A 20885-nucleotide genomic window follows, 5' to 3' on the forward strand; every position below is an offset into this window, starting at 1 on the left:
GGGGTTATGGTAGTGGTAGTTGGAGTTGTTGTTGTGGTAGTTGGAATTGTTGTAGTGGAAGTTGGAGTAGATATTGTGGTAGCTGGAGTTGTTGTAGTGGTTGTTGGGGTTGTGGTAGTGGTAGTTGGAGTAGTTGTTGTGGTCATTGGAGTTGTTGTAGTTGTAGTTGGGGTTGTGGTAGTGGTAGTTGGGGTTGTGGTAGTTGTGATAGTTGGAGGTGTTGTAGTGGAAGTTGGAGTAGATGTTGTGGTAGCTGGAGTTGTAGTGGTTGTTGGGGTTGTGGTAGTGGTAGTTGGAGAAGTTGTTGTGGTCATTGGAGTTGTTGTAGTGGTAGTTGGGGTCGTGGTAGAAGTAGTTGGAGTAGTTGTTGTGGTCATTGGAGTTGTTGTAGTGGTGGTTGGGGTTGTGGTAGTGGTAGTTGGGGTTGTGGTAGTGGTAGTTGGAGTAGTTGTTGTGGTAGTTGGAGTAGTTGTGGTAGTTGGAGATGTGGTAGTTGGATTAGTCGTGGTCATTGGAGTTGTTGTAGTGGTAGTTGGGGTTGTGGTAGTGGTAGTTGGAGTTGTTGTTGTGGTAGTTGGAATTGTTGTAGTGGAAGTTGGAGTAGATATTGTGGTAGCTGGAGTTGTTGTAGTGGTTGTTGGGGTTGTGGTAGTGGTAGTTGGAGTAGTTGTTGTGGTCATTGGAGTTGTTGTAGTTGTAGTTGGGGTTGTGCTAGTGGTAGTTGGGATTGTGGTAGTTGTGGTAGTTGGAGGTGTTGTAGTGGAAGTTGGAGTAGATGTTGTGGTAGCTGGGGTTGTAGTGGTTGTTGGGGTTGTGGTAGTGGTAGTTGGAGAAGTTGTTGTGGTCATTGGAGTTGTTGTAGTGGTAGTTGGGGTTGTGGTAGTGGTAGTTGTAGTTGTTGTTGTGGTAGTTGGAATCGTCGTAGTGGAAGTTATAGTAGCTGGAGTTGTGGTAGTTGGGGTTGTGGTAGTTGGAGTTGTTGTAGTGGAAGTTGGAGTAGTTGTTGTGGTCATTGGAGTTGTTGTTGTAGTGGTTGTTGGGGTTGTGGTAGTGGTAGTTGGAGTAGTTGTTGTGGTTATTGGAGTACTTGTAATGGTAGTTGGGGTTGTGGTAGTGGTAGTTGGAGTAGCTGTTGTGGTCGTTGGAGTTGTTGTAGTGGTAGTTAGGGTTGTGGTAGTTGAAGTAGTTGTTGTGGTAGTTGGAGTTGTTATGGTGGAAGTTGGAGTAGTTGTTGAGGTAGCTGGAATTGTGGTAGTTGGGGTTGTGGTAGAAGTAGTTGGGGTAGTTGTTGTGGTCGTTGGAGTTTTTGTAGTGGTGGTTGGGGTTGTGGTAGTGGTAGTTGAACTAGTTGTTGTGGTCATTGGAGTTGTTGTAGTGGTAGTTGGGGTAGTAGTAGTTGGAGTAGTTGTTGTGGTAGTTGGAGTAGTTGTGGTAGTTGGAGGTGTGGTAGTTGGAGTAGTCGTGGTCATTGGAGTTGTTGTAGTGGTAGTTGGGGTTGTGGTAGTTTGAGTAGTTGTTGTGGTAGCTGGAGTTGTGGTAGTGGTAGTTGGGGTTGTGGTAGAAGTAGTTGGAGTAGTTGTTATGGTCGTGGGAGTTGTTGTAGTGGTAGTTGGGGTAGCAGTAGTAGGAGTTGTTGTAGTGGTTGTTGGGGTTGTGGTAATGGTAGTTGGAGAAGTTGTTGTTGTCATTGGAGTTGTGGAAGTGGTAGTTGGGGTTGTGGTATTGGTAGTTGGAGTAGTTGTTGTGGTAGTTGGAGTAGTTGTTGTGGTAGCTGGATTTGTGGTAGTGGTAGTTGGGGTTGTGGTAGAAGTAGTCTTAGTAGTTGTTGTGGTCGTTGGAGTTGTTGTAGTGGTAGTTCGGGTTGTGGTAGAAGTAGTAGGAGTAGTTGTTGTGGTCGTTGGAGTTGTTGTAGTGGTTGTTGGGGTTGTGGTAGTGGTAGTTGGAGTAGTTGTGGTAGTGGTAGTTGGAGTAGTTGTTGTGGTTATTGGAGTACTTTTAGTGGTAGTTGGGGTTGTTGTAGTGGTAGTTGGAGTAGTTGTTGTGGTTATTTGAGTACTTGTAGTGGTAGTTGGGGTTATGGTAGTTTGAGTAGTTGTTGTGGTAGCTGGAGTTGTGGTAGTGGTAGTTGGGGTTGTGGTAGAAGTAGTTGGAGTAGTTGTTATGGTCGTGGGAGTTGTTGTAGTGGTAGTTGGGGTAGCAGTAGTAGGAGTTGTTGTAGTGGTTGTTGGGGTTGTGGTAATGGTAGTTGGAGAAGTTGTTGTTGTCATTGGAGTTGTGGAAGTGGTAGTTGGGGTTGTGGTATTGGTAGTTGGAGTAGTTGTTGTGGTAGTTGGAGTAGTTGTTGTGGTCGTTGGAGTTGTTGTTGTGGTAGCTGGAGTTGTTGTAGTGGAAGTTGGAGTAGTTGTTGTGGTAGCTGGATTTGTGGTAGTGGTAGTTGGGGTTGTGGTAGAAGTAGTCTTAGTAGTTGTTGTGGTCGTTGGAGTTGTTGTAGTGGTAGTTCGGGTTGTGGTAGAAGTAGTAGGAGTAGTTGTTGTGGTCGTTGGAGTTGTTGTAGTGGTTGTTGGGGTTGTGGTAGTGGTAGTTGGAGTAGTTGTGGTAGTGGTAGTTGGAGTAGTTGTTGTGGTTATTGGAGTACTTTTAGTGGTAGTTGGGGTTGTTGTAGTGGTAGTTGGAGTAGTTGTTGTGGTTATTTGAGTACTTGTAGTGGTAGTTGGGGTTGTGGTAGTGGTAGTTGGAGTTTTTGTAGTGGTAGTTGGGGTTGTGGTAGTGGTAGTTGGAGTAGTTGTTGTGGTAGCTGGAGTTGTGTTTGTGGTAGTTGGGGCTGTGGTAGTGGTAGTTGGAGCAGTTGTTGTCGTAGCTGGAGTTGTGTTTGTGGTAGTTGGGGCTATGGTAGTGGTAGTTGGAGTAGTTATTGTGGTAGTTGAACTTGTTGTTGTGGTCGTTGGAGTTGTTGTAGTGGTAGCTGGGGCTGTGGTAGTGGTAGTTGAACTAGTTGTTGTGGTAGTTGGAGTAGTTGTGGTAGTTGGAGGTGTGGTAGTGGTAGTTGGAGTAGTTGTGGTCATTGGAGTTGTTGTAGTGGTAGTTGGGGTTGTGGTAGTGGAAGTTGGAGTAGTTGTTGTGGTAGTTGGAGTAGTTGTGGTAGTTGGAGGTGTGGTAGTGGTAGTTGGAGTAGTTGTGGTCATTGGAGTTGTTGTAGTGGTAGTTGGGGTTGTGGTAGTTGGAGTAGTTGTTGTGGTTATTGGAGTTGTTGTAGTGGTAGTTGGGGTTGTGGTAGTGGAAGCTGGAGCAGTTGTTGTGGTAGTTGGAGTAGTAGTGGTTGTTGGGGTTCTGGTAGTGGTAGTTGGGGTTATTGTTGTGGTAGTTGCGGTAGTTGTTGTGGTTGTTGGAAGTGTGGTAGTTGGTTTAGTTGTGGTCGTTGGAGTTGTCGTAGTGGTAGTTGAGGTTGTGGTAGTTGGAGTTGTTGTGGCAGTTAGACTTGTAGTGATAGCTGGAGTTGTGGTAGTGGTAGTTGGGGTTACTTTGGTCGTTGGAGTTATTGTAGTGGTAGTTGGGGTTGTGGTAGTGGTTGTTGGTGTATTTTCGGTCATTGGAGTTGTAGTTGTGGTCGTTGGAGTTGTTGTAGTTGTAGTTGGGGTTGTGGTAGTTGTAGTTGTTGTGGCAGTTGGACTTGTAGTGGTAGCTGGAGTTGTGGTAGTGGTAGTTGGGGTTGTGGTAGTGGTAGTTGGGGTTGTTGTTGTGGTAGTTGCGTTCGTTGTTGTGGTAGTGGTAGTTGGTGTATTTTTGGTCATTGGAGTTGTTGTAGTAGTAGTTGGGGTTGTGGTAGTGGTAGTTGGAGTGGTTGTAGTGGTAGTTGGGGTTGTAGTAGTGGTAGTTGGAGTAGTTGTTGTGGTAGTTGTGGTAGTGTTAGTTGGGGTTGTTGTGGTGGTAGTTGGAGTTGGAGTAGTTGTTGTGGTAGTCGGAGTTGTGGTAGTGGTAGTTGGAGTGGTTGTTGTGATAGTTGGAGTTGTTGTTGTGGTAGTTGGGGTTGTGGTAGTGGTAGTTGGAGTAGTTGGAGTTGGAGTAGTTGTTGTGGTAGTCGGAGTTGTGGTAGTGGTAGTTGGAGTGGTTGTTGTGATAGTTGGAGTTGTTGTTGTGGTAGTTGGGGTTGTGGTAGTGGTAGTTGGAGTGGTTGTAGTGGTAGTTGGGGTTGTAGTAGTGGTAGTTGGAGTAGTTGTTGTGGTAGTTGTGGTAGTGTTAGTTGGGGTTGTTGTGGTGGTAGTTGGAGTTGGAGTAGTTGTTGTGGTAGTCGGAATTGTGGTAGTGGTAGTTGGAGTGGTTGTTGTGATAGTTGGAGTTGTTGTTGTGGTAGTTGGGGTTGTGGTAGTGGTAGTCGGAGTAGTTGGAGTTGGAGTAGTTGTTGTGGTAGTCGGAGTTGTGGTAGTGGTAGTTGGAGTGGTTGTTGTGATAGTTGGAGTTGTTGTTGTGGTAGTGGTAGTTGGGGTTGTGGTAGTGGGGATTGTGGTTTTGATCATTGGAGCTGTGGCCATCTTAGTTGGATTACTTGTTGTGGTAGTTTGAGTTGGGGTTGTGGTAGTTGGAGTAGTTCTTGTAGTTGGAGTAGTTCTTGTAGTCGTGGTAGTTTCTATTGTGGTGGTTGGAGTTGTGGTCATGGTAGTTGGAGTTGTTGTTGTAGATTGAGTTGTTGTTGTGGTAGTTGGAGTTTTGGTCGTGGTAGTTGCGATTGCGGTTGTTGGAGTTGTTGTTGTGGTAGTTGGAGTAGTTGGAGTGGTTGATGTGGTAGTTGGAGTTCTGGTCATTGGAGTTGGTCTTGTGGTACTTGGAAAAGTTATGGTAGTAGTTGTAGTTGGGGTTGTGGTAGTTGGAGTTGTGGTTGTCATAGTTGCGATTGTGGTCATTGGAGTTGTGGTCGTGATAGTTGGAGTAGTTGTGGTAGTAGGGGATGTGGTAGTTTGAGTTTTGGTTGTGGTATTTGCGATTGTTGTCGTTGGAGTTGTGGTAGTGGTACTTGGAGTCGTTGTACTTGGAGTGGTTGATGTGGTTGTTGGAGTTGTATTTGTGGTCATCAGAGTAGTTGTTGTGCTCGTCGGCATAGTTGCTGTGGTTGTTGGAGTTGGAGTTGTGGTAGTTGGAAAAGTTGTTGGAGTGGTTGTAGTAGTTGGAGTTGCTGTTGTAGTACTTGGAGTTGTGGTCGTAGTAGTTGGGGTCTTTGGAAAAGTTGTAGTGGTAGTTGGGGTTGTGGTCGTTGAAGTACTGGAAGTTGAAGAACCTAAAAAAACATTGGGGTAATTGATAATCACATCATACATTTTTATTTCTCAACGTCAGTACTTAGACTTTTAATCAGAAACAATATTAGTTAGAGAAAACATAAAGTCAATGAAAGCTGATAAAATTCGTAAATTAAAAATAAAAAAAATCACTACCTCACTACACACAGTTTTTAAAATGTCTTACTTTGAACCAGTAGATAATTCAGGTGGCTGATGAAGGGACTTTTGCTCTGGTTACAGAACTTTCCACTGAAGTCATCCAGATCCAGGGACCAAACAAAAGCTCCTCCAAAGTTTTTTGATTTTAAGTAACTGACCTGAGAGGATGTAGAGGAAAATACTTCTACATGAAAAAAAAACACAGAATACGTCTCAACAGTCATGAGTCGCTTGCATTGTTATAACTAAATTCAACAGAGGGTTACCTTTGTACTAATGCTGCGTGTGTCATCAAATCCAACCCACTGGTTTTCTGTGATGGCATATGGAACTTTCTGATCAGCAATCCGTTGGACTGTAGCCCCTTCAGTATAAAGGCAAGTCTGAAAAGAAGCATCACATTTCACACATAGATGCAAAGAATTAGAGTTCAGACCTGTATTGAGCGTTCAGACCAAAGATGACCCGAAATTGAACCTCACGTTATTGGCCTGTGCTCTAATCTTGGTTCACAGTAAAGTGCAACCCATAGCTGGAATTAAATGAGTTGAATATTTCCAGAACTTCGTTCTTTGGGTTTTTACAGTAACGGGTTTCATCCAACGTTACGTGTCCACACACGGTTTGTCCTTAATTTTCTGATTCTTGGTTCATCACAAGGATTATTTGAAACACTTTCAACTTGTGTAGCTGTAACCCCACTGTATGAAAAGGCTGGTTCATGCTTGGTCTGATCCCACATTGTACAATAAACACAAATAATATAAATTACTTTCATTCACAGCTCATAGTAATATAATAATACGTCATAATAGGCCCAGAATCCTTCTTCACCAGTGTAGCAGCCTTCTTCACCAGTGCCGCTGACTGGAGCTCCAACATCACTGGATGCAGAGGAGAGGGAAAAAGCTCGCCCATATGCAGCTAGTCCCAAATTTAGCAATTGTGCAGGTGCTCCTTTGTCCAGCCAATACTGCATGGCAGAGTCCTAAAGTATGTGTGTGTGTGGGGGGGACAAAAAATATGAGTGTGCATCTTTCCATAGATTGGGGTTCAGACAATCTATGTATGAATCATGGTATATATAGTATTATGGTAGATTTTGTCTCCAGTATCGTGGGATCCCCCGAATAAGGGACTATGATGTCCTGTGAAATTTTCCCAGGGGCCGTGAAAGTCATACGTCAGCACATTGAGGAAGTCCAGGTCCCTGTTAGAATGCAGAGGAAGTCATGTTGACCAAAGTTCTTTGACATGTGATCATGGGTGTACGATAAATATTCATGAAATAAAAGATTTGTTTACTTGGTAATGTTTTTGACTTCATAACTGGCATCAATAACCTCTCTCTCAGCAGAGACACTTGCTGTGAGGATCAATCGATCACGGTTGTGTTTGTTCCCTTCACTCTCAAAGGCAGCATTGAGCTCCTACTCAACAACAACAAAAAAACATAGTTCAGTCAAGTCTATCATCCTATAAAAACAGATCCTATGGCATATTTCTTTGAGCTCCAGAGGAAAAGGTCTGACCTTGCATAGCAGTGTAAATTTCTGCTTGTTGTCTGGGTCGCCTCCTGCTCCCACAGGGTACATCCAAACCAGGTTTAACCCATCAAACTGAAATATTCTCAGTAGTGCGACAGCAGACTGGATGAATGTTGTTCTCTTTTGTGTGGTTGACACCATCGTAGTGAATCTAAAAATATTTAACACAGGGCTCTTAATATCCACTTAATTGTAATTTTGAGTTATTAACACCTTTAGTGGGCTACTATAAAATAATAAAAACCCAGAACACACAAGTGACAATCGTATAAAAATATAAAAGCTAATTAAATGATCACAACAAAACACATGAATGGACATAGCATTACAAATATCAACATTCTTTAGTGCTGCTTACACTTGTTTCTGGAAAATTCTTGTGTGTATGTTTGTACGTATGTATCTCTTGAAGTATATCTTACTTTTCTTTGTTAAAGGTTGGACCACCAACAGCCAACAGGGTTTTGAGTGAAGGATTTCTGCGGGAACATAATATTTTAGTATTGAAGAAAAAAAAAAAGTTGAACATGATTCAAAAAATGTGAACATACTAAAGTTCTAACCTGTTTTTAAGCCCATTAAACAACTAATAGCGAAAAATGTCTGCTCTTCTAGTCGGTACCACTTCATTGAAATCATTGATGCCAGAGAAGGCGTAGATCAGATGGGTACATTTGTTTGGATCGATATCCTCAATCGTGAACTTCCCGGCGTCTGCTCTATCTTCGGCCAAGCTGTTAAAGTAACACACCAGCCTTTCGGAAGAGCCTGAGACACGGATAAAGAAAAGTTTGAATTAGAATGAATTGGTTTTCAAAGACAGCATTTTTATCAAACCCTCATCAATTGTTGACTTAGGAACCTTATTTATTAGCTGGAGGAACTGTTTTGATTAAGTGCCACATACCCAAGCTGGCGATGACCAGGCAGAGACCTTCAAAGATAAAGAGTCGATTATTACGAGGTTAACTTTCAAAGTTAACTGGTCAGTTCATCCAAATCCACATGTAATTTGGACCTTGTGACCACATTAAAAAAAAAGAATCCTCAAAAAATCTGGTTATTCCAAAGCTTTCACCTTCTCTTTTTGTCACTTGAAGTATAAAAATGTGTTTTTAAGATCTGGTGGAGTGGAATATTAAAGAGAGTGTTTTACTTGGTTACTGAGCCTTACCTGCTGTCAGAACTATGTTGCACATGCTGTCACTCTATGGAAATAAAAGAAAGAAAGAATTAACATTTTATAAACATTATTCATACAAATCTTCACTCTGAGCACTCAACATTCATTGCATTTCATTTCAGCATTTTCCCTTTATTCTAGTTCCATATTAATTATATGTTTTTATGAATATTGTCATATTGTACGTTATTTTGAATTGTTTTAGCTATTCAGTCAAATACTGCTGTTCATGCTGATTTGCTTAGTATTGTGTATTTTTTTTGATAAACACACAGGATGAGTTCAGCTGTGAGGTCGGGCCTCCGAAAAAGCAGAAATAGTTAACGCTTCTTGAAGGTTATGAGTTCAGTATCCACTGCCACTAAGTGTCACTCTTCCACCCGAATCTCAGACCAAATGCTCCATAGGCCACAACTCCCCCCATCTTCAAGAGCTCAACAAGATGTTGCCAGTAGTCTTAGACTTTATGCACGGGTACTGGCTTTATGGTCTATGAGTGTTCCATAGCCCAGTGGAAGTGGCGCATTGAGAACCAACTGGTGCATTGTAATATAGCATCTCCCTTGATGGCAGCTCTGCTTGGTGAGGAAAGCTCTTACATAAATATCAGATATTTTTCATTTTATTTCATGTTTAATCCCAAATAATCTTACCGTACACAACCAGGTTTGATCTGAGCTAAACAGAATGAAAATCAATCAAAAAGATCAATACAATATAATAAAGCTCATAACAATCATTATGATCATAATCACACAATCTCAGCGTGTGAGTTGGTTACAGAGCCGGTATAGTACAACAATGGTTAAATCTGATGTAATGTGGTACAATGAACTCAAAGCAGAAGGGATACTTACGAAGGTGATGGTGAAAGAATCATCTACTGTCTCCACCGTGACTGATGGAGAACTGATGAGTTTCTGTCTGTTAGATTGGATATATAGCTCCTAGGGTGTGGTAGTTACATCGGGTGTGGACAGTGCATTGATGCCTTGTCCAATAATTATACCCTGATGGAGATGTGGACAAAAGAAAAAAATTCCTCAGCAGGTTGATCATTTTCGAACAAAGAAACAAAAAAGTATCATCACACAAGGAATGTCCAGAAACAATTATATGAACAAACATTCACAACTGTTTTAGACACACCTACAAGCAAGTTTATCAACACTGTAGAAGTGCTTTGCATAAGACAACACGCTGTAGTAGAAAGGTGCCATTATTTAGAAAGACCAGAGGTGAAGTGTGTTGTTTGAGACACAAGTTATATCACAACGATCTATGGATACAGATTATCTTGTCATGGTGTCGTGGCCTCCTGGCACCAACCTGTCTCTGAAATTCTATGTATCTGGCCATGTTCAATTCAGTTCAATTCAAAATAACCTTTTGTACCAGAAGGGCAATTCTAAGACAAATGGAGCATGTCAAGATGAATAAAAACGAGAAGTAAGAGTAGTGAATATGACTGAAAGGACGGACTAAAGGATAAATACTGACTGATTAAAGTAATCGTAGTGGATTGAGGTATTATGTTCAGCTAAGGTGAATGATGAATATATGTACAGGACCAGGTAGCAGCACATGAATCATTCTGATCAGGGACCAATCCGTTTTAAATATTAGACTTCAAAATATGCTACATATGAATTGTAGAAAAATACAGCAGTTTTGGCAGGTCATAGGGCAGGAAATTAATAAGATTCTGTCTATTAACAGTAATAATAACCCTTTATACCTGCTACTTGGTATATCTGACATGTCCATCACTGACAAATTTAAAAGAAGACTTTATCAGACACTTGCTTTTTGTGCTAGAAAGTGTATTCTTTTGAATTGGATCACAGATAAAGCTCCATCTAAGGTTCAGTGGCAAAGGGTTGTATTTGAATATGTTGTGTTTGACCATTTGACATGCAAACTTCACAACAATGATGATGCCTTTCGTAAAACATGGGAACCCTTTCTGTCATATGTTGGTCTGAATGTTTCCACCATTCTCACAAGAGGGTTTGTATCATAGATCAGAATGCTCTGCCTCAAAAGAGGCACTCTGTTTTACCATTTAATTGATTTACTTTTATTTCTGTATACTTCTATTTTACTCTGTTTTTAATTTTTTCTTACTTGTATAGGACGTGATCCCTGAATCTTCTGCCTGTATTGATTTGAATATGTGTGTGAGCCAAATGTTTGTCTTGTTTTTGTTTTGTTTTGTGTTGTATTGCCTGTTGGAAAACTAATAAACATATATATAAAAAAAAAAAAAAAATATGCTACATATGAAATGTGGAACCTTTGTTCAACGAGACCCGAGACTGACTCAGGGTAAGATTGTCTCCATATTTTATATTCAATTTATTCAACCTAAACCTCTCATCGTTTGTGCTATTTGTTGAGGGATTCAGATCAATTTCCAGCACACTAGCCCTGTCTAATGGGAATTACATTTGACAAAAAAGCTTTATCTAGCATTTTCGTCTCAGGCTTTCTCTTTAAAATTCTTCCAATGTGCCCAAGGTAGGCAAAACAAGGGATTCGACAAAGAACATTATTGAGTGCAAGCTCTTACCAACCTTAATTCCTTTTATATTGCATAGTAGTTCATCTTCTAATACAGAGAGTGGTTCTGGCTCATCGTTCACCAACAGTTATGAAACCACATTGAAATTCACTGGATCCAGATTTTTACTTGGTTCTGCATCAAATTGCGCACACTCATAAATATCTTACCTAAAATATTTACTTGATGTCTTAGAACCATTCATTAATTCTTGAGAAATCAACATAAATGTGTAAAAGTGCCGTTCAGTGCTCTAGTGTTAAAGAAAGTGAAAATAACTTCCGTGGTAATCCGCAGTTTTGCTGAAAAAGACAACACAACCTTGTAGCTGGAGGTAATAATGTATATTTAGACTAGTTTTAAACTGGGGAGTGATGGTCAGCATGGTACACCTCCAAATCTCTAGCTCACTCCACATGTGTGTTATATTTCCATGGTGAAGGGCTGTTGCAATAACCTCTGGCCTTAGAGCTTTATAGCCGACAACTCATGAACACAAATAAATCAACTGAGAAATCCCCCAAAATCTCATGATCTCTTTTTTTCTGCAATGAAAGACAATAACAGAAGAGTAGCATTTGCCTTAAGGTTTTTTTTTCTTCTCGCTGTAAACCTGTTGGATCAGTCAGGAGGAAGGAAACACATAAACAACTATTAAATGCTGTCATTGAAACTAATAAATAAAAACAGACTATTAAAACTATATTAAAAATAGCAAAGGTGAAAATTACAACAATAGACACATGGCAGAGACACAAACAACTACAAATATGATGTATTATGTGATTCATTAATACTGGTAAAGTAAAATACTGGTATAGAAATATGGTATAGAAATGTGGTGTAGAAATCACATAAAGGCAACTTTCTTTTAAAATAGTCTTTACAGGTGAGGTCCTAAATTCTGTGGGAAAGACCCTTTGTTGATCTAAAGTTGTCAGGACCTCCTCAGCCACGGAATTCAAAACCTCAATCAAATGAAGGGTTGTAGTCTTTTAAACCAGGCTAGTGCGTGACGTTAGCCTGGATGCCAGACGAACTTAGCCCCGCCCACAACAATTTTGTCGGGCAGTTCGGTCTGGAGTCGCTCCATTGGGAAAAATTATGGCCCGACCGGGCCAACCAGATTGTCAGGGCGGGCTTTATACGATGATTGACAGATGATCAACGGTAACGTAATCAACCACGTCATCACAGTGCCCCTGGGTTGAATTCGTTTTCAACAAACATGCCTGCCGCTGGCGAGCTGAGATGTGTAGATGCTGCCATTGAGTCTGTTTTAGAAGACATCGAGCTTGGCTGTTCACAACGGACACTGAAGCGACGCTGAACCGCCGGGCAGCGCTAATAATATCACCCGTTGATCCAGTAGATCGCTGCACGGCTTTGTGCCAGTCACACCGGAGGCTGAAGCACCGCGCTGCGTCAAGGCTGCCTCGCGGTGCTTCAGCCTCCGGTGTGACCGGCACAAAGTTTTAACATGGGAGTGGATGGGAGCCAGCTGTTATTTAAGGCTTGGCGCTGCGCTGAAGCGTCCTGTGTGAACCCAGTAAATAACTCACAATGCGTTGCTTAGCATACGTCACATACTACGTTGCTCTGATTGGTTGTAGGTCTATCCAATTGAGCGAAGAGGAATTTTACTTCCTGGTCAGTTGAAACACGCCCCATAATTTTTTCCCAATGGAGCGACTCCAGACCGAACTGCCCGAGCAGCGTGACGTGTTACTCTACTGACAAAATGAATGCTGCGTTCGATGTATTCCCTGTACTGTTTTCTGTAAATTCATCACGTAATAAGATGGCTGCTATGGTCTTTTGCATGGTTAATAAAATGATCTATAAGTCCATAAGTCTACGTACATATATTGTAACAACAATAACAACATTTTAAACAAAATGTGAAACCAGTTCATGGCTTGTTGGAAGCAGATAAACTTTTGACAAGAAACAATTCAAACTTCTTAGTTTTTTCACAGATTTTCTCGAATATTCAATGTTATAGAGAAATATTAAAGATTCAAGATTCAAAATTTGTATTGTCAAATGCACAACAATAACATTAAGCAGTCGCTGGCAATGAAATGCTTGAGTCACAGGCTCTCTTCTAGCAATGCTCAAGTAATTACAACCAAACAAAATAAAATAGAAATAGTATAAAATAGAATAAAATAGAATAAAATAGAATAAAATAGAATAAAATAGAATATCAACATTTAAAATAGAAAATAAGTTAGTGGACTCACTTGAATTTGTTTGAGGTGCTCTTTGGATGGGTCGCGTGAAAAAGAAATCCAAGGCACTATATTTTTTGCAATTCCACTGTTTCTATGATATTAAATAACCTTAAATAATAACTTTTTAAATAATACATTTTGATATTGTTTATACTGTCTCTATCTCAATTTCTTATATATATATATATATATATACAGTTGCAATCAGAAATATTCAACCCCCTCACCTCAATAGACATTATAGTGATGTGGATGACAGATAATGACAATAAATGACAAAAAAAAACTCATCAAACAACCAAAGATATTTATTGATGTTTATTTGAGTTATTTTGACAACATAAGTTGAGTTAACTTTGAAGTTCAAATGAAAAATGTAACTCTTTCAACACATGTGCATGATCAGTATTATTCAACCCCCCAGCTTCATTACTTTGTGGCATATCCTCTAGCTTTTATAACTTCTAAAAAATGTTTTCATTCTGTGCGGACAAGCTTCTTACACCTCTCGATTGGAATCTTGGCCCATTTTTCAAGTGCAAAACCCTCTAGATCAGTGATGTTTGATGGCTTCCATGCTGCAACTGCCTTCTTTAAATCCCACCAAAGATTTTCAATCAAATTTGAATCTGGTGACTGTGAATGCCACTCCAGGACGTTCCAGGATCTTTTTCTCAACCAAGCTTTGGTGGACTTGTAGGTTTTGCTTTGGATCATTGTCTTGCTGGAAAGTCCAATGATCACCAAGGTTTAATTTGTCAACAGAAGGCATCACATTCCTCTTTAACATGGCCTGGTATTTCTGTGAATCCATGATGCCATGTACACAATAAAGATTGCTAGTTCCTGCCGCAGAAAAGCAGCCCAACATCATCTTTGACCAACCTCCATGCTGGACTGTGGGGATGGTATTCTTCTGGTCATAAGCCTGGCCTTTCACACGCCAGACATACCGCTGGTCCATACGTCCAAACAGTTGCAGTTTGGTTTCATCAGTCCATAGAACTGTCACCCAAAACTCAGTAGTCTTATCCAAATTCCTCCTGCATATTCTAGTCGACTTTTGATGTTCCTTGTGGTCAAGAGCTGAGTGTGTCTTGAAGCCGGCCATGAAGTCCTTTTTTATTCAGTGCACGTCTTATAGTTGCCACTGACGCACTTGAACCAGCCTTCATCAGGTCATCCTGTAGGTGTCTTGCAGTCACACAGGGGTTTATCTGAGTTGTTCTGACTAAGTTGCTGAGGGTCCTTGATGAAATGTTGGGCTTTCTTCCACGGCCAAGCAGGTTTGAAGCTGCTCCATCAGTTTTAAACTTCCTTATAATGTTCCCAATTGTGTCTCTTGGAATACAATTTTTGGGGGAAATCTTCTTCTACCCAAGGCCTTTCAGGTGTGATGAAATAATCTCCTCTCTCAGCTTTTGTGGAAGCTCCTTTGTCTTTCCCATGATTGCAACTCACCTTGAATAACTTCATGGGTAGGGTTTATATATGCATCACAGCTGAAGCAAATGAAGGATCAGTATAGATTTCCCAAAGGCTTAATAATGTTTCAACTCAACTTTAGGACAAAAAAACTGTCAGACAGCTTTAAAAACAACAATATTATATAGGGGTTGAATAATTGTGACCTGGCTATCTTAACAAAATATACTGCTACACACAAATAATACATCATGCATTTTCCGTGTTGATTTTCTGTATCACTCAACTCATAAAGAAGTCATCCGAAGCAGAATCTTGCTCTTTAAAGTTGACAGAATCTTGCTCTTTGAGCAAGATTCTGTCAACTTTAATTGATAAATCCTTAAAATCTTTGGGGGGTTGAATATTTCTGATTGCAACTGTATATATTCATTTTTCCTTTATTTTCATATTTTTATCCTATTCAACTTGATCAATGGGAACCTATACTAGTGGACTTGTGTGATGTACTGAATTGAATGTGTAAACATACAAAAATCAAAGGCAATTACTATAAATGTTTATATTATCTGTACTGTCTCTTTCTCACTTTCTATTATAAACATATTTCTACATTAAGTTTTACATTTTTATCGTATTGGAATTTTTTTTGGAATTTATTTCACTCTTTAAACTCTCATTTTGTGAAAATTAACTAATCAAGCTTGTTCTGCACAACATTTCCTTGTACCTGACAACAAAGGCATCTTCAATTAAATGTTCAAGCTGTGACGCTCAGTCATTTATGTTTATGGTTTTCTGTCTTGTGTTTTCTATTTCCTGTTTTATTTTGTAGCCCCGCTGTCACTGTCTTGTTTCAGCTTCTCGGTGTCTCACTTCCTGTCGTTAATTGTCTTCTCCAATCCTCATGTGGTTCACCTGTTGTAATTGTTCCTGCCTTCCCTCTGTGTCTATTTAAGCCTCTGTGTTCCCCAAGCCCTTTGTCGGTTTGTACTCGTTTGTCTGCCCGTTTCCACAGGTGTAGATATGGTTTGTCTGTGCTTGCTGTCTCGACCAGCTTCTCCTGCTTCGTTGTTCTCTGTGCGCTTTGTCGCCTGTTGAACTAGTGTTAGTGTTCCTGTTTTGTCTTGTTTAAACCCTTTTATTATATTAAATACCTTTTTGTTTGTAACCTCTGCATCCTGGGTCCATCTCCTCCACCAAACCGTAACACAAGCATTGGGAATCATTACAAAATTAATTATTATTAATTAAATAAATTAAACATATTTATTATCTGGGAGTGGAACCCCCTGAAAACTAGTTTAAATATATTCATCAATGAAATTACCCAGACAGATATAATTGACTATATTTAGTATTATATATATATTAATAGCACAAAACACAGAAAACCCTTCATCAGGACTGTGTTAGTATGGTCTGATCATGTTTGACTGTCAGTTAAAAACATAAACTTCCACATTTTGATCAATGTTACTAAATTCTTATTGGTGCACTGGAGGGACTCCACCTTTTTTCACCGACCCCTTGACCCTGACACCCTCCTCCCCCCCGCTCCGTCCCTTTATACCCCTCACGTCCCTCGCCATCTACACGTCGAGTGAATATTCAGCACATGTGTGCTTTACAGGGGGAAGTGTATCATGGGTGCAGCAGATGTAAAACATTCCATTGTCTCTTGATGTCATCGCTGATGGGTGCGATTCAGGACATACCTGGGCTGAGCTATAATTTATGGCATTCCTTATACTAATTAAAATGCTAGTTAATTAAGCTGGAGCTACACCGCCTTGTCATTAAATCGTAAAAGAGAGCCGGGACGTCAGAGTGAGAGCAGTAGTGATTAGGATGACTAAGTTAATGATAGAGTCGACTCTCATATTTCAAGCTACCGGCAGCACCTGTTGAACAGCTACTAAAGTTAAGTAACTTTAGTAGCTGTTTAGTATATTTTCTAAGAGCATCAGATCTGGTAATAAGGCCATGGCATGGCCGTCAGCTAAAGGGCCACCAGGTGAAGGGGCATCTAGAGCAGGTAGGAATATTGACGTCTGCTGAGTAAGTTATGTTTCCTTCTGTGTTTATTCGTCTGTTAATTATTAGGATTACACAAAAACTCCTGGATGGAGGACCATGAAATTTGGGGGAAGAATTGACTCATAAAATGTTGCCGAAGCTGTGTTCCAACCAGGAGGTCGACAGCTCGTATCACAGCTCAAGCCGAAGTGTCCTAGGGGCAAGATGCTGAACCCAAGAAAAGGCCTCTCATCGATGTTGAATGCACTAATTAATTGTAAATCGCTTTGGAGAAAAGCGTCAGCTAAATGACATGCAATCTAGTAACTGTTTGTTCAGAGCTTATTATTTGTTTGTTCAGAGATTATTTTATTATTAATACAAATCAATTATTGTAATAATCATAATATAATAAGAATTAGCGTACAAATCCTATTACTGTCATCCCATTGTATGCTGTTTCAACACTCACCTGTGAGCAAACGCCCGAGACTGAGCTGCACAATGAACTCGAGCAGCACTCAGGGAAGAGCAAACGACAATCACTTTATGGAACCAAATAAAAATCCTCTACATCTGCATCAGATTGCTCAACTCAACCGTCCCCTTAACATTCCGGATTTTTTCCATCAAGATCTATGAATTAAATCCTGGATTCAAATGTACATCGAAATCTAATCAGTTCTTCCTTGGGTCACGCCCCCGCCCCTCCACGTAATTACAGGCCGGATCTTAATAAATAAATGTATTGAATCCCAAAAGAGACAAGGAGAGTATCAGAAAGTATCAAAGAGTATCTCCATGCTGAACAGTGAACTTTTATGTCGACAGAAACTACAAACACCAGAAGTGAATTCAGGTACAGGACACACACATGAATTGTAGATATAGTTTTCAACATTGTGTTGTAACTGTGTTCAGTACAGATCCCAGTGCTCTAACTGCTGACTGAGCTAGAACATTACAACCTCTTTAGATGTCATGTGCTCGTCCGGCCTCGTGCCAAAATCTGTCTTTTTATCAGTAAATCAAATCAAGTTTATCTGTAAAGCTCATTTGAAAAACAACCAGAGTGGAGCAAAGCGCTGCACAATAGAAAACAAATAAAAAAGAGAAGATAATTACACAATCAAGAATTATAAATTCTTATTATAATATAATTATTGCTATTGACTGACATAAAAATCGTTCACATTTCGTAATGCAGTCCGAATGTTTGTGACATTCCTGTGCCCTATATAGTGCACCGATTGTTTACTGAGTATACTGTAAATTGCTGTATACTTAGTGGAATTCTACACCACACTAAACATGAAATTGTAGGGTAATGATTTTTTTAAACCTCACTATTATAACCACAGCAAGTGAAATGACTAAGAATGTTGAAGCTTTTAGGGCCAATCACAACATTTGCAGCTCTGGCGGAAGACCAAAGTAGGGGGGCAGTTTTGGATCCAAGTGATGCCGTTGGCACAATTGTAAAAAGAACCTGGGGCATCAGGTTTGGCATAAATCCCACCGGGCTTTGTAGCACAGAAGTTGTCTGGAGTACTGGGTGATGTGGGGATTGTGGGGATTGTGGGTCTGGGATGAGGGGTAACGTATGGAGGGTCTTTGGTTGGTGTCACTTGAGTCTGAGGCGTTTCTGTGGCGGGAAGGGGAGGAAGATCTGCAGATATGAACGATATGTCATTCGTCGTCAGTTGGTCTCAGAATTTATTGTTGATGCATATGAAAGGAAACGATATAGCGTGTCATTTTATGTTTACCTGAGGCCAAAAGAGAACAAAGATAATTGATGAGGGTGTAGTTTCCTTGTCGACAGAACTGTCCATGGAAGTCGTCCAGATCCAGAGCCCAGACAAAGGCTCCTCCAAACCTGTTTTCTTTTAGGTAGCGAACCTATATGAGTAACAACGGAAACATTCAAGAAAAACAAATCTATTCAAACATTGTCTGTCTGTAACGTGACCTCGAAGAAGAAAAACTACCTTCGTCTCAAAACTTTCTTTGTTGTCATATCCGACCCACTCATTGTTTTTAATGGCATAGGGAACTTTCTGGTCCTCGATCAACTGGACACTCGCCCCTTGAAGAAAAGGGCAAATCTGAGAAGAGAGTTAAATTCTAAATTCCTACTCTCTGATAGTTAAGTTCAACAACCAAAAAAGCGACCAGTTGCACCTCATAATAGGACCAGAAGCCAGCCTCCCTCGTGAAAGCACCAGCAGATGCGGGTCCACTGGTCGGTGCTCCGACCGCACTGGACTGAGACGACAGGCGAAAGGTTCGCCCATATGTCGCAAATCCCATATTGAGCTTTTCCACAGGTGTTCCCTTGTCCCGCCAGTACTTCATAGCAAAGTCCTGAAATGTAAATGAAAAGAGACGGGCAGAAATCAAGTTTTCATCAATTTGTTTAGCAAATTTTAACAATATTTCCGGAGAATCTGCAAGTGTTTCCTGTTATGTGAATTTAAAGAGCTGGGCTTATTGAGAGAGACCAATGCTAAGGGGACGGTTCTATTGGCCCCTATATTCACTCTCAGAATATTGGCTGTTGCCCCAGAGGCTAATGTGTTGACACACGATATCCAGTGGGTTTTGAGATCTGATGTTATGGCTAGTCTTCTCATCTCTCACATCTCTCCATGTGAGCAGAAACCTTAAATCACATGCTTCATGCACATCTGGATTATTTTGCTAAAACTGTTTCCAATCTGAGTTAATCATGCACCAACTCTTCCACCAGACATCCTTTTTTTGATGTTGCAATATTTAAAATTTCCTCTGAGTTTTTTTTTAAATACACAAATTGGCTATACACATAAAAACAGGCAGATGTAAAAACCAACTCAGAGAATAATAATAATGATAATAATAATAAATACATGTTTGCGTTCATGATGCAGCTGAACATGAATCTGTGTACTCACAGTATTTAGGTAAACATTGTCCCCGGTGTCCTGGGACCCTTTGAACAACGGGCTGTTATGTCCCGTCACCCTCTCCCAGGTGCCGTGAAAATCGTAGGTCATCACATTGATAAAATCCAGGTACCTGATGAAATGCAAGTAACATTCACTCACACCTGATGGCGGCTGATCATAATGTGCAGAGGAACATTTTGGCGTACTTTGCCAACTCTGCAATTTCGTAGCCTTTATCAATGGTTCCTTTCCCAGCAGGCACAGCAGCAGTGATAAGTAATCTGGGTTTGCCGGCCGCTGTCCTCTCGGCCTCGTAGGCCTCCAGGAGTTCCTGAAAGCAAGTCACCAGTCGTCATAGTCACGTCATGCTTCATGTGAAACATCAGCTGAACATCTGCACAGTAATTCTGGACCTGACCTTGCACAACAAAGTGAATCTCTGCCGGTCCTCGGGAGGACTTTCTCTCGAAGCAGGGTATTCCCAATCCAGGTCCAATCCATCAAAACCATACTTTCTCAGTAGTTTGATGGAGGACTGGATGAATATGTTTCTGTTTGCTTGAGTTGACACCATCGTTGTGAATCTGGGCAGCATTTTGGAGACAGAAAGGTGAAGAAGACATAATTCAACATATATTGACCTACATTGATTTGTTTTATGCAAATCATCTCACTTTTGCGTTCCAAAGTTCCAGCCGCCAACTGCCAACAGTGTTTTTAGAGCTGGATTCCTGTGTGAAAGTAAAAAATTAGTTGGAACAAATATTGATTTGACAACAAAATATGTCAGAGAACCTCGGACTGACCTCTGTTTGAGTCCATTAAAGGATTTATAGAGTTGCTCATCATTCCATTCTATGGTGACTAACTCATTTGCCCCATTAATACCACCAAAGGCATAGATCAGGTGGGTGCACAGGTTTGGGTCCACATCGGACGGCATAAACTTCCCATTGCCGGGTCTGTACTGGGACCAGTTCGTGAAATAACACACCAGTCTGGCAGATGACACTTAACATATGAAAAAGGAATTAATTCTTTATTATTTCTGTCCGAAAATGTCATAATTAAAAATGAGTGCTGGCATTTACCACTGATTAATTCATGAACTCACCCACACTGCCAAGGGAAAGACAGAGACCTTTTAAAGAGAGATAGTTAGTCCATTAACATTGCGTAAATAAAAGACAAGAAAACAATTCAAGAAAACAATCATGTAGGTTTTTATCGCAACTTACCTGCAAGTAGAATCAGCTTGTTCATGGTGAACGTCCCTCGACCGAGCTCTTGCAGTCGAAAGTGAACACTTACTGAATTTGTATTGCTGGTGGAAGCTACACACGCCACGGTAATCGTTAACCACAAACGCATTGTGTCACAAAAAAGGTTCAGTACACAAAACTGTTGCGTCCTTAAGGTCAGTCAAATAACTAATTATTTGACCTTTAACCTCCCAAAGAAAACCTGCGCTTGAGAGAATGTTTGTGGTTCAGATTATGGACAGATAAGTTCTTACTCAACGGGTACAGAGTCCATAGGGGGGGCATTGTGG

General features: G+C 40.6%; 2 protein-coding genes across 3 annotated transcripts; both read right to left on the bottom strand.

The window, feature by feature from the left end:
* Positions 1 to 2686: 2686 nt before the first annotated feature.
* LOC128441894 (probable serine/threonine-protein kinase DDB_G0282963) lies at positions 2687 to 8278 on the bottom strand. Its single transcript, XM_053424013.1, is given in 16 exon segments — positions 2687 to 2697; positions 2796 to 2988; positions 3228 to 3472; positions 3761 to 4443; positions 4594 to 4621; positions 4719 to 5250; positions 5462 to 5587; positions 5696 to 5812; positions 6235 to 6417; positions 6489 to 6639; positions 6735 to 6859; positions 6962 to 7127; positions 7399 to 7455; positions 7540 to 7744; positions 7884 to 7910; positions 8151 to 8278. Coding segments are annotated over 16 exon segments (2874 nt in total). The 5' UTR covers positions 8176 to 8278.
* An 8923-nt stretch (positions 8279 to 17201) lies between these two features.
* Positions 17202 to 20725, bottom strand: LOC128441829 (acidic mammalian chitinase). 2 transcript variants are annotated; one of them, XM_053423936.1, is made up of 11 exons: positions 20572 to 20725; positions 20425 to 20474; positions 20140 to 20344; positions 20008 to 20064; positions 19752 to 19917; positions 19540 to 19664; positions 19340 to 19463; positions 18588 to 18770; positions 18395 to 18511; positions 18173 to 18305; positions 17202 to 18072 (listed from the first exon to the last, which is right to left on the bottom strand). In XM_053423936.1, the coding sequence occupies exons 3-11, from the start codon at positions 20274 to 20276 to the stop codon at positions 17795 to 17797; spliced, it is 1320 nt and encodes a 439-aa protein (XP_053279911.1). In that variant the 5' UTR covers positions 20277 to 20344; positions 20425 to 20474; positions 20572 to 20725; the 3' UTR covers positions 17202 to 17794. The 2 variants fall into 2 exon arrangements, with proteins under 2 accessions (XP_053279911.1, XP_053279910.1); XM_053423935.1 differs by having other exon boundaries at positions 20448 to 20474; positions 20572 to 20720.
* Positions 20726 to 20885: the final 160 nt, after the last annotated feature.

Source organism: Pleuronectes platessa, chromosome 6 (assembly GCF_947347685.1).
Source record: "Pleuronectes platessa chromosome 6, fPlePla1.1, whole genome shotgun sequence".
In the NCBI taxonomy this organism is placed as follows: domain Eukaryota; kingdom Metazoa; phylum Chordata; class Actinopteri; order Pleuronectiformes; family Pleuronectidae; genus Pleuronectes; species Pleuronectes platessa.

Excerpts from the sequence above, each read along its gene's own strand:
- LOC128441829 (XM_053423935.1), bottom strand. The coding sequence starts at position 20,704 with ATGCGTTTGTGGTTAACGATTACCGTGGCGTGTGTAGCTTCCACCAGC. Across the intron at positions 20,065-20,139 it reads TTTAATGGACTCAAACAGAG|GAATCCAGCTCTAAAAACAC; the intron begins GTCAGTCCGAGG and ends ACTTTCACACAG. Across the intron at positions 18,073-18,172 it reads TTGTTCTCTTTTGGCCTCAG|ATCTTCCTCCCCTTCCCGCC; the intron begins GTAAACATAAAA and ends TCATATCTGCAG.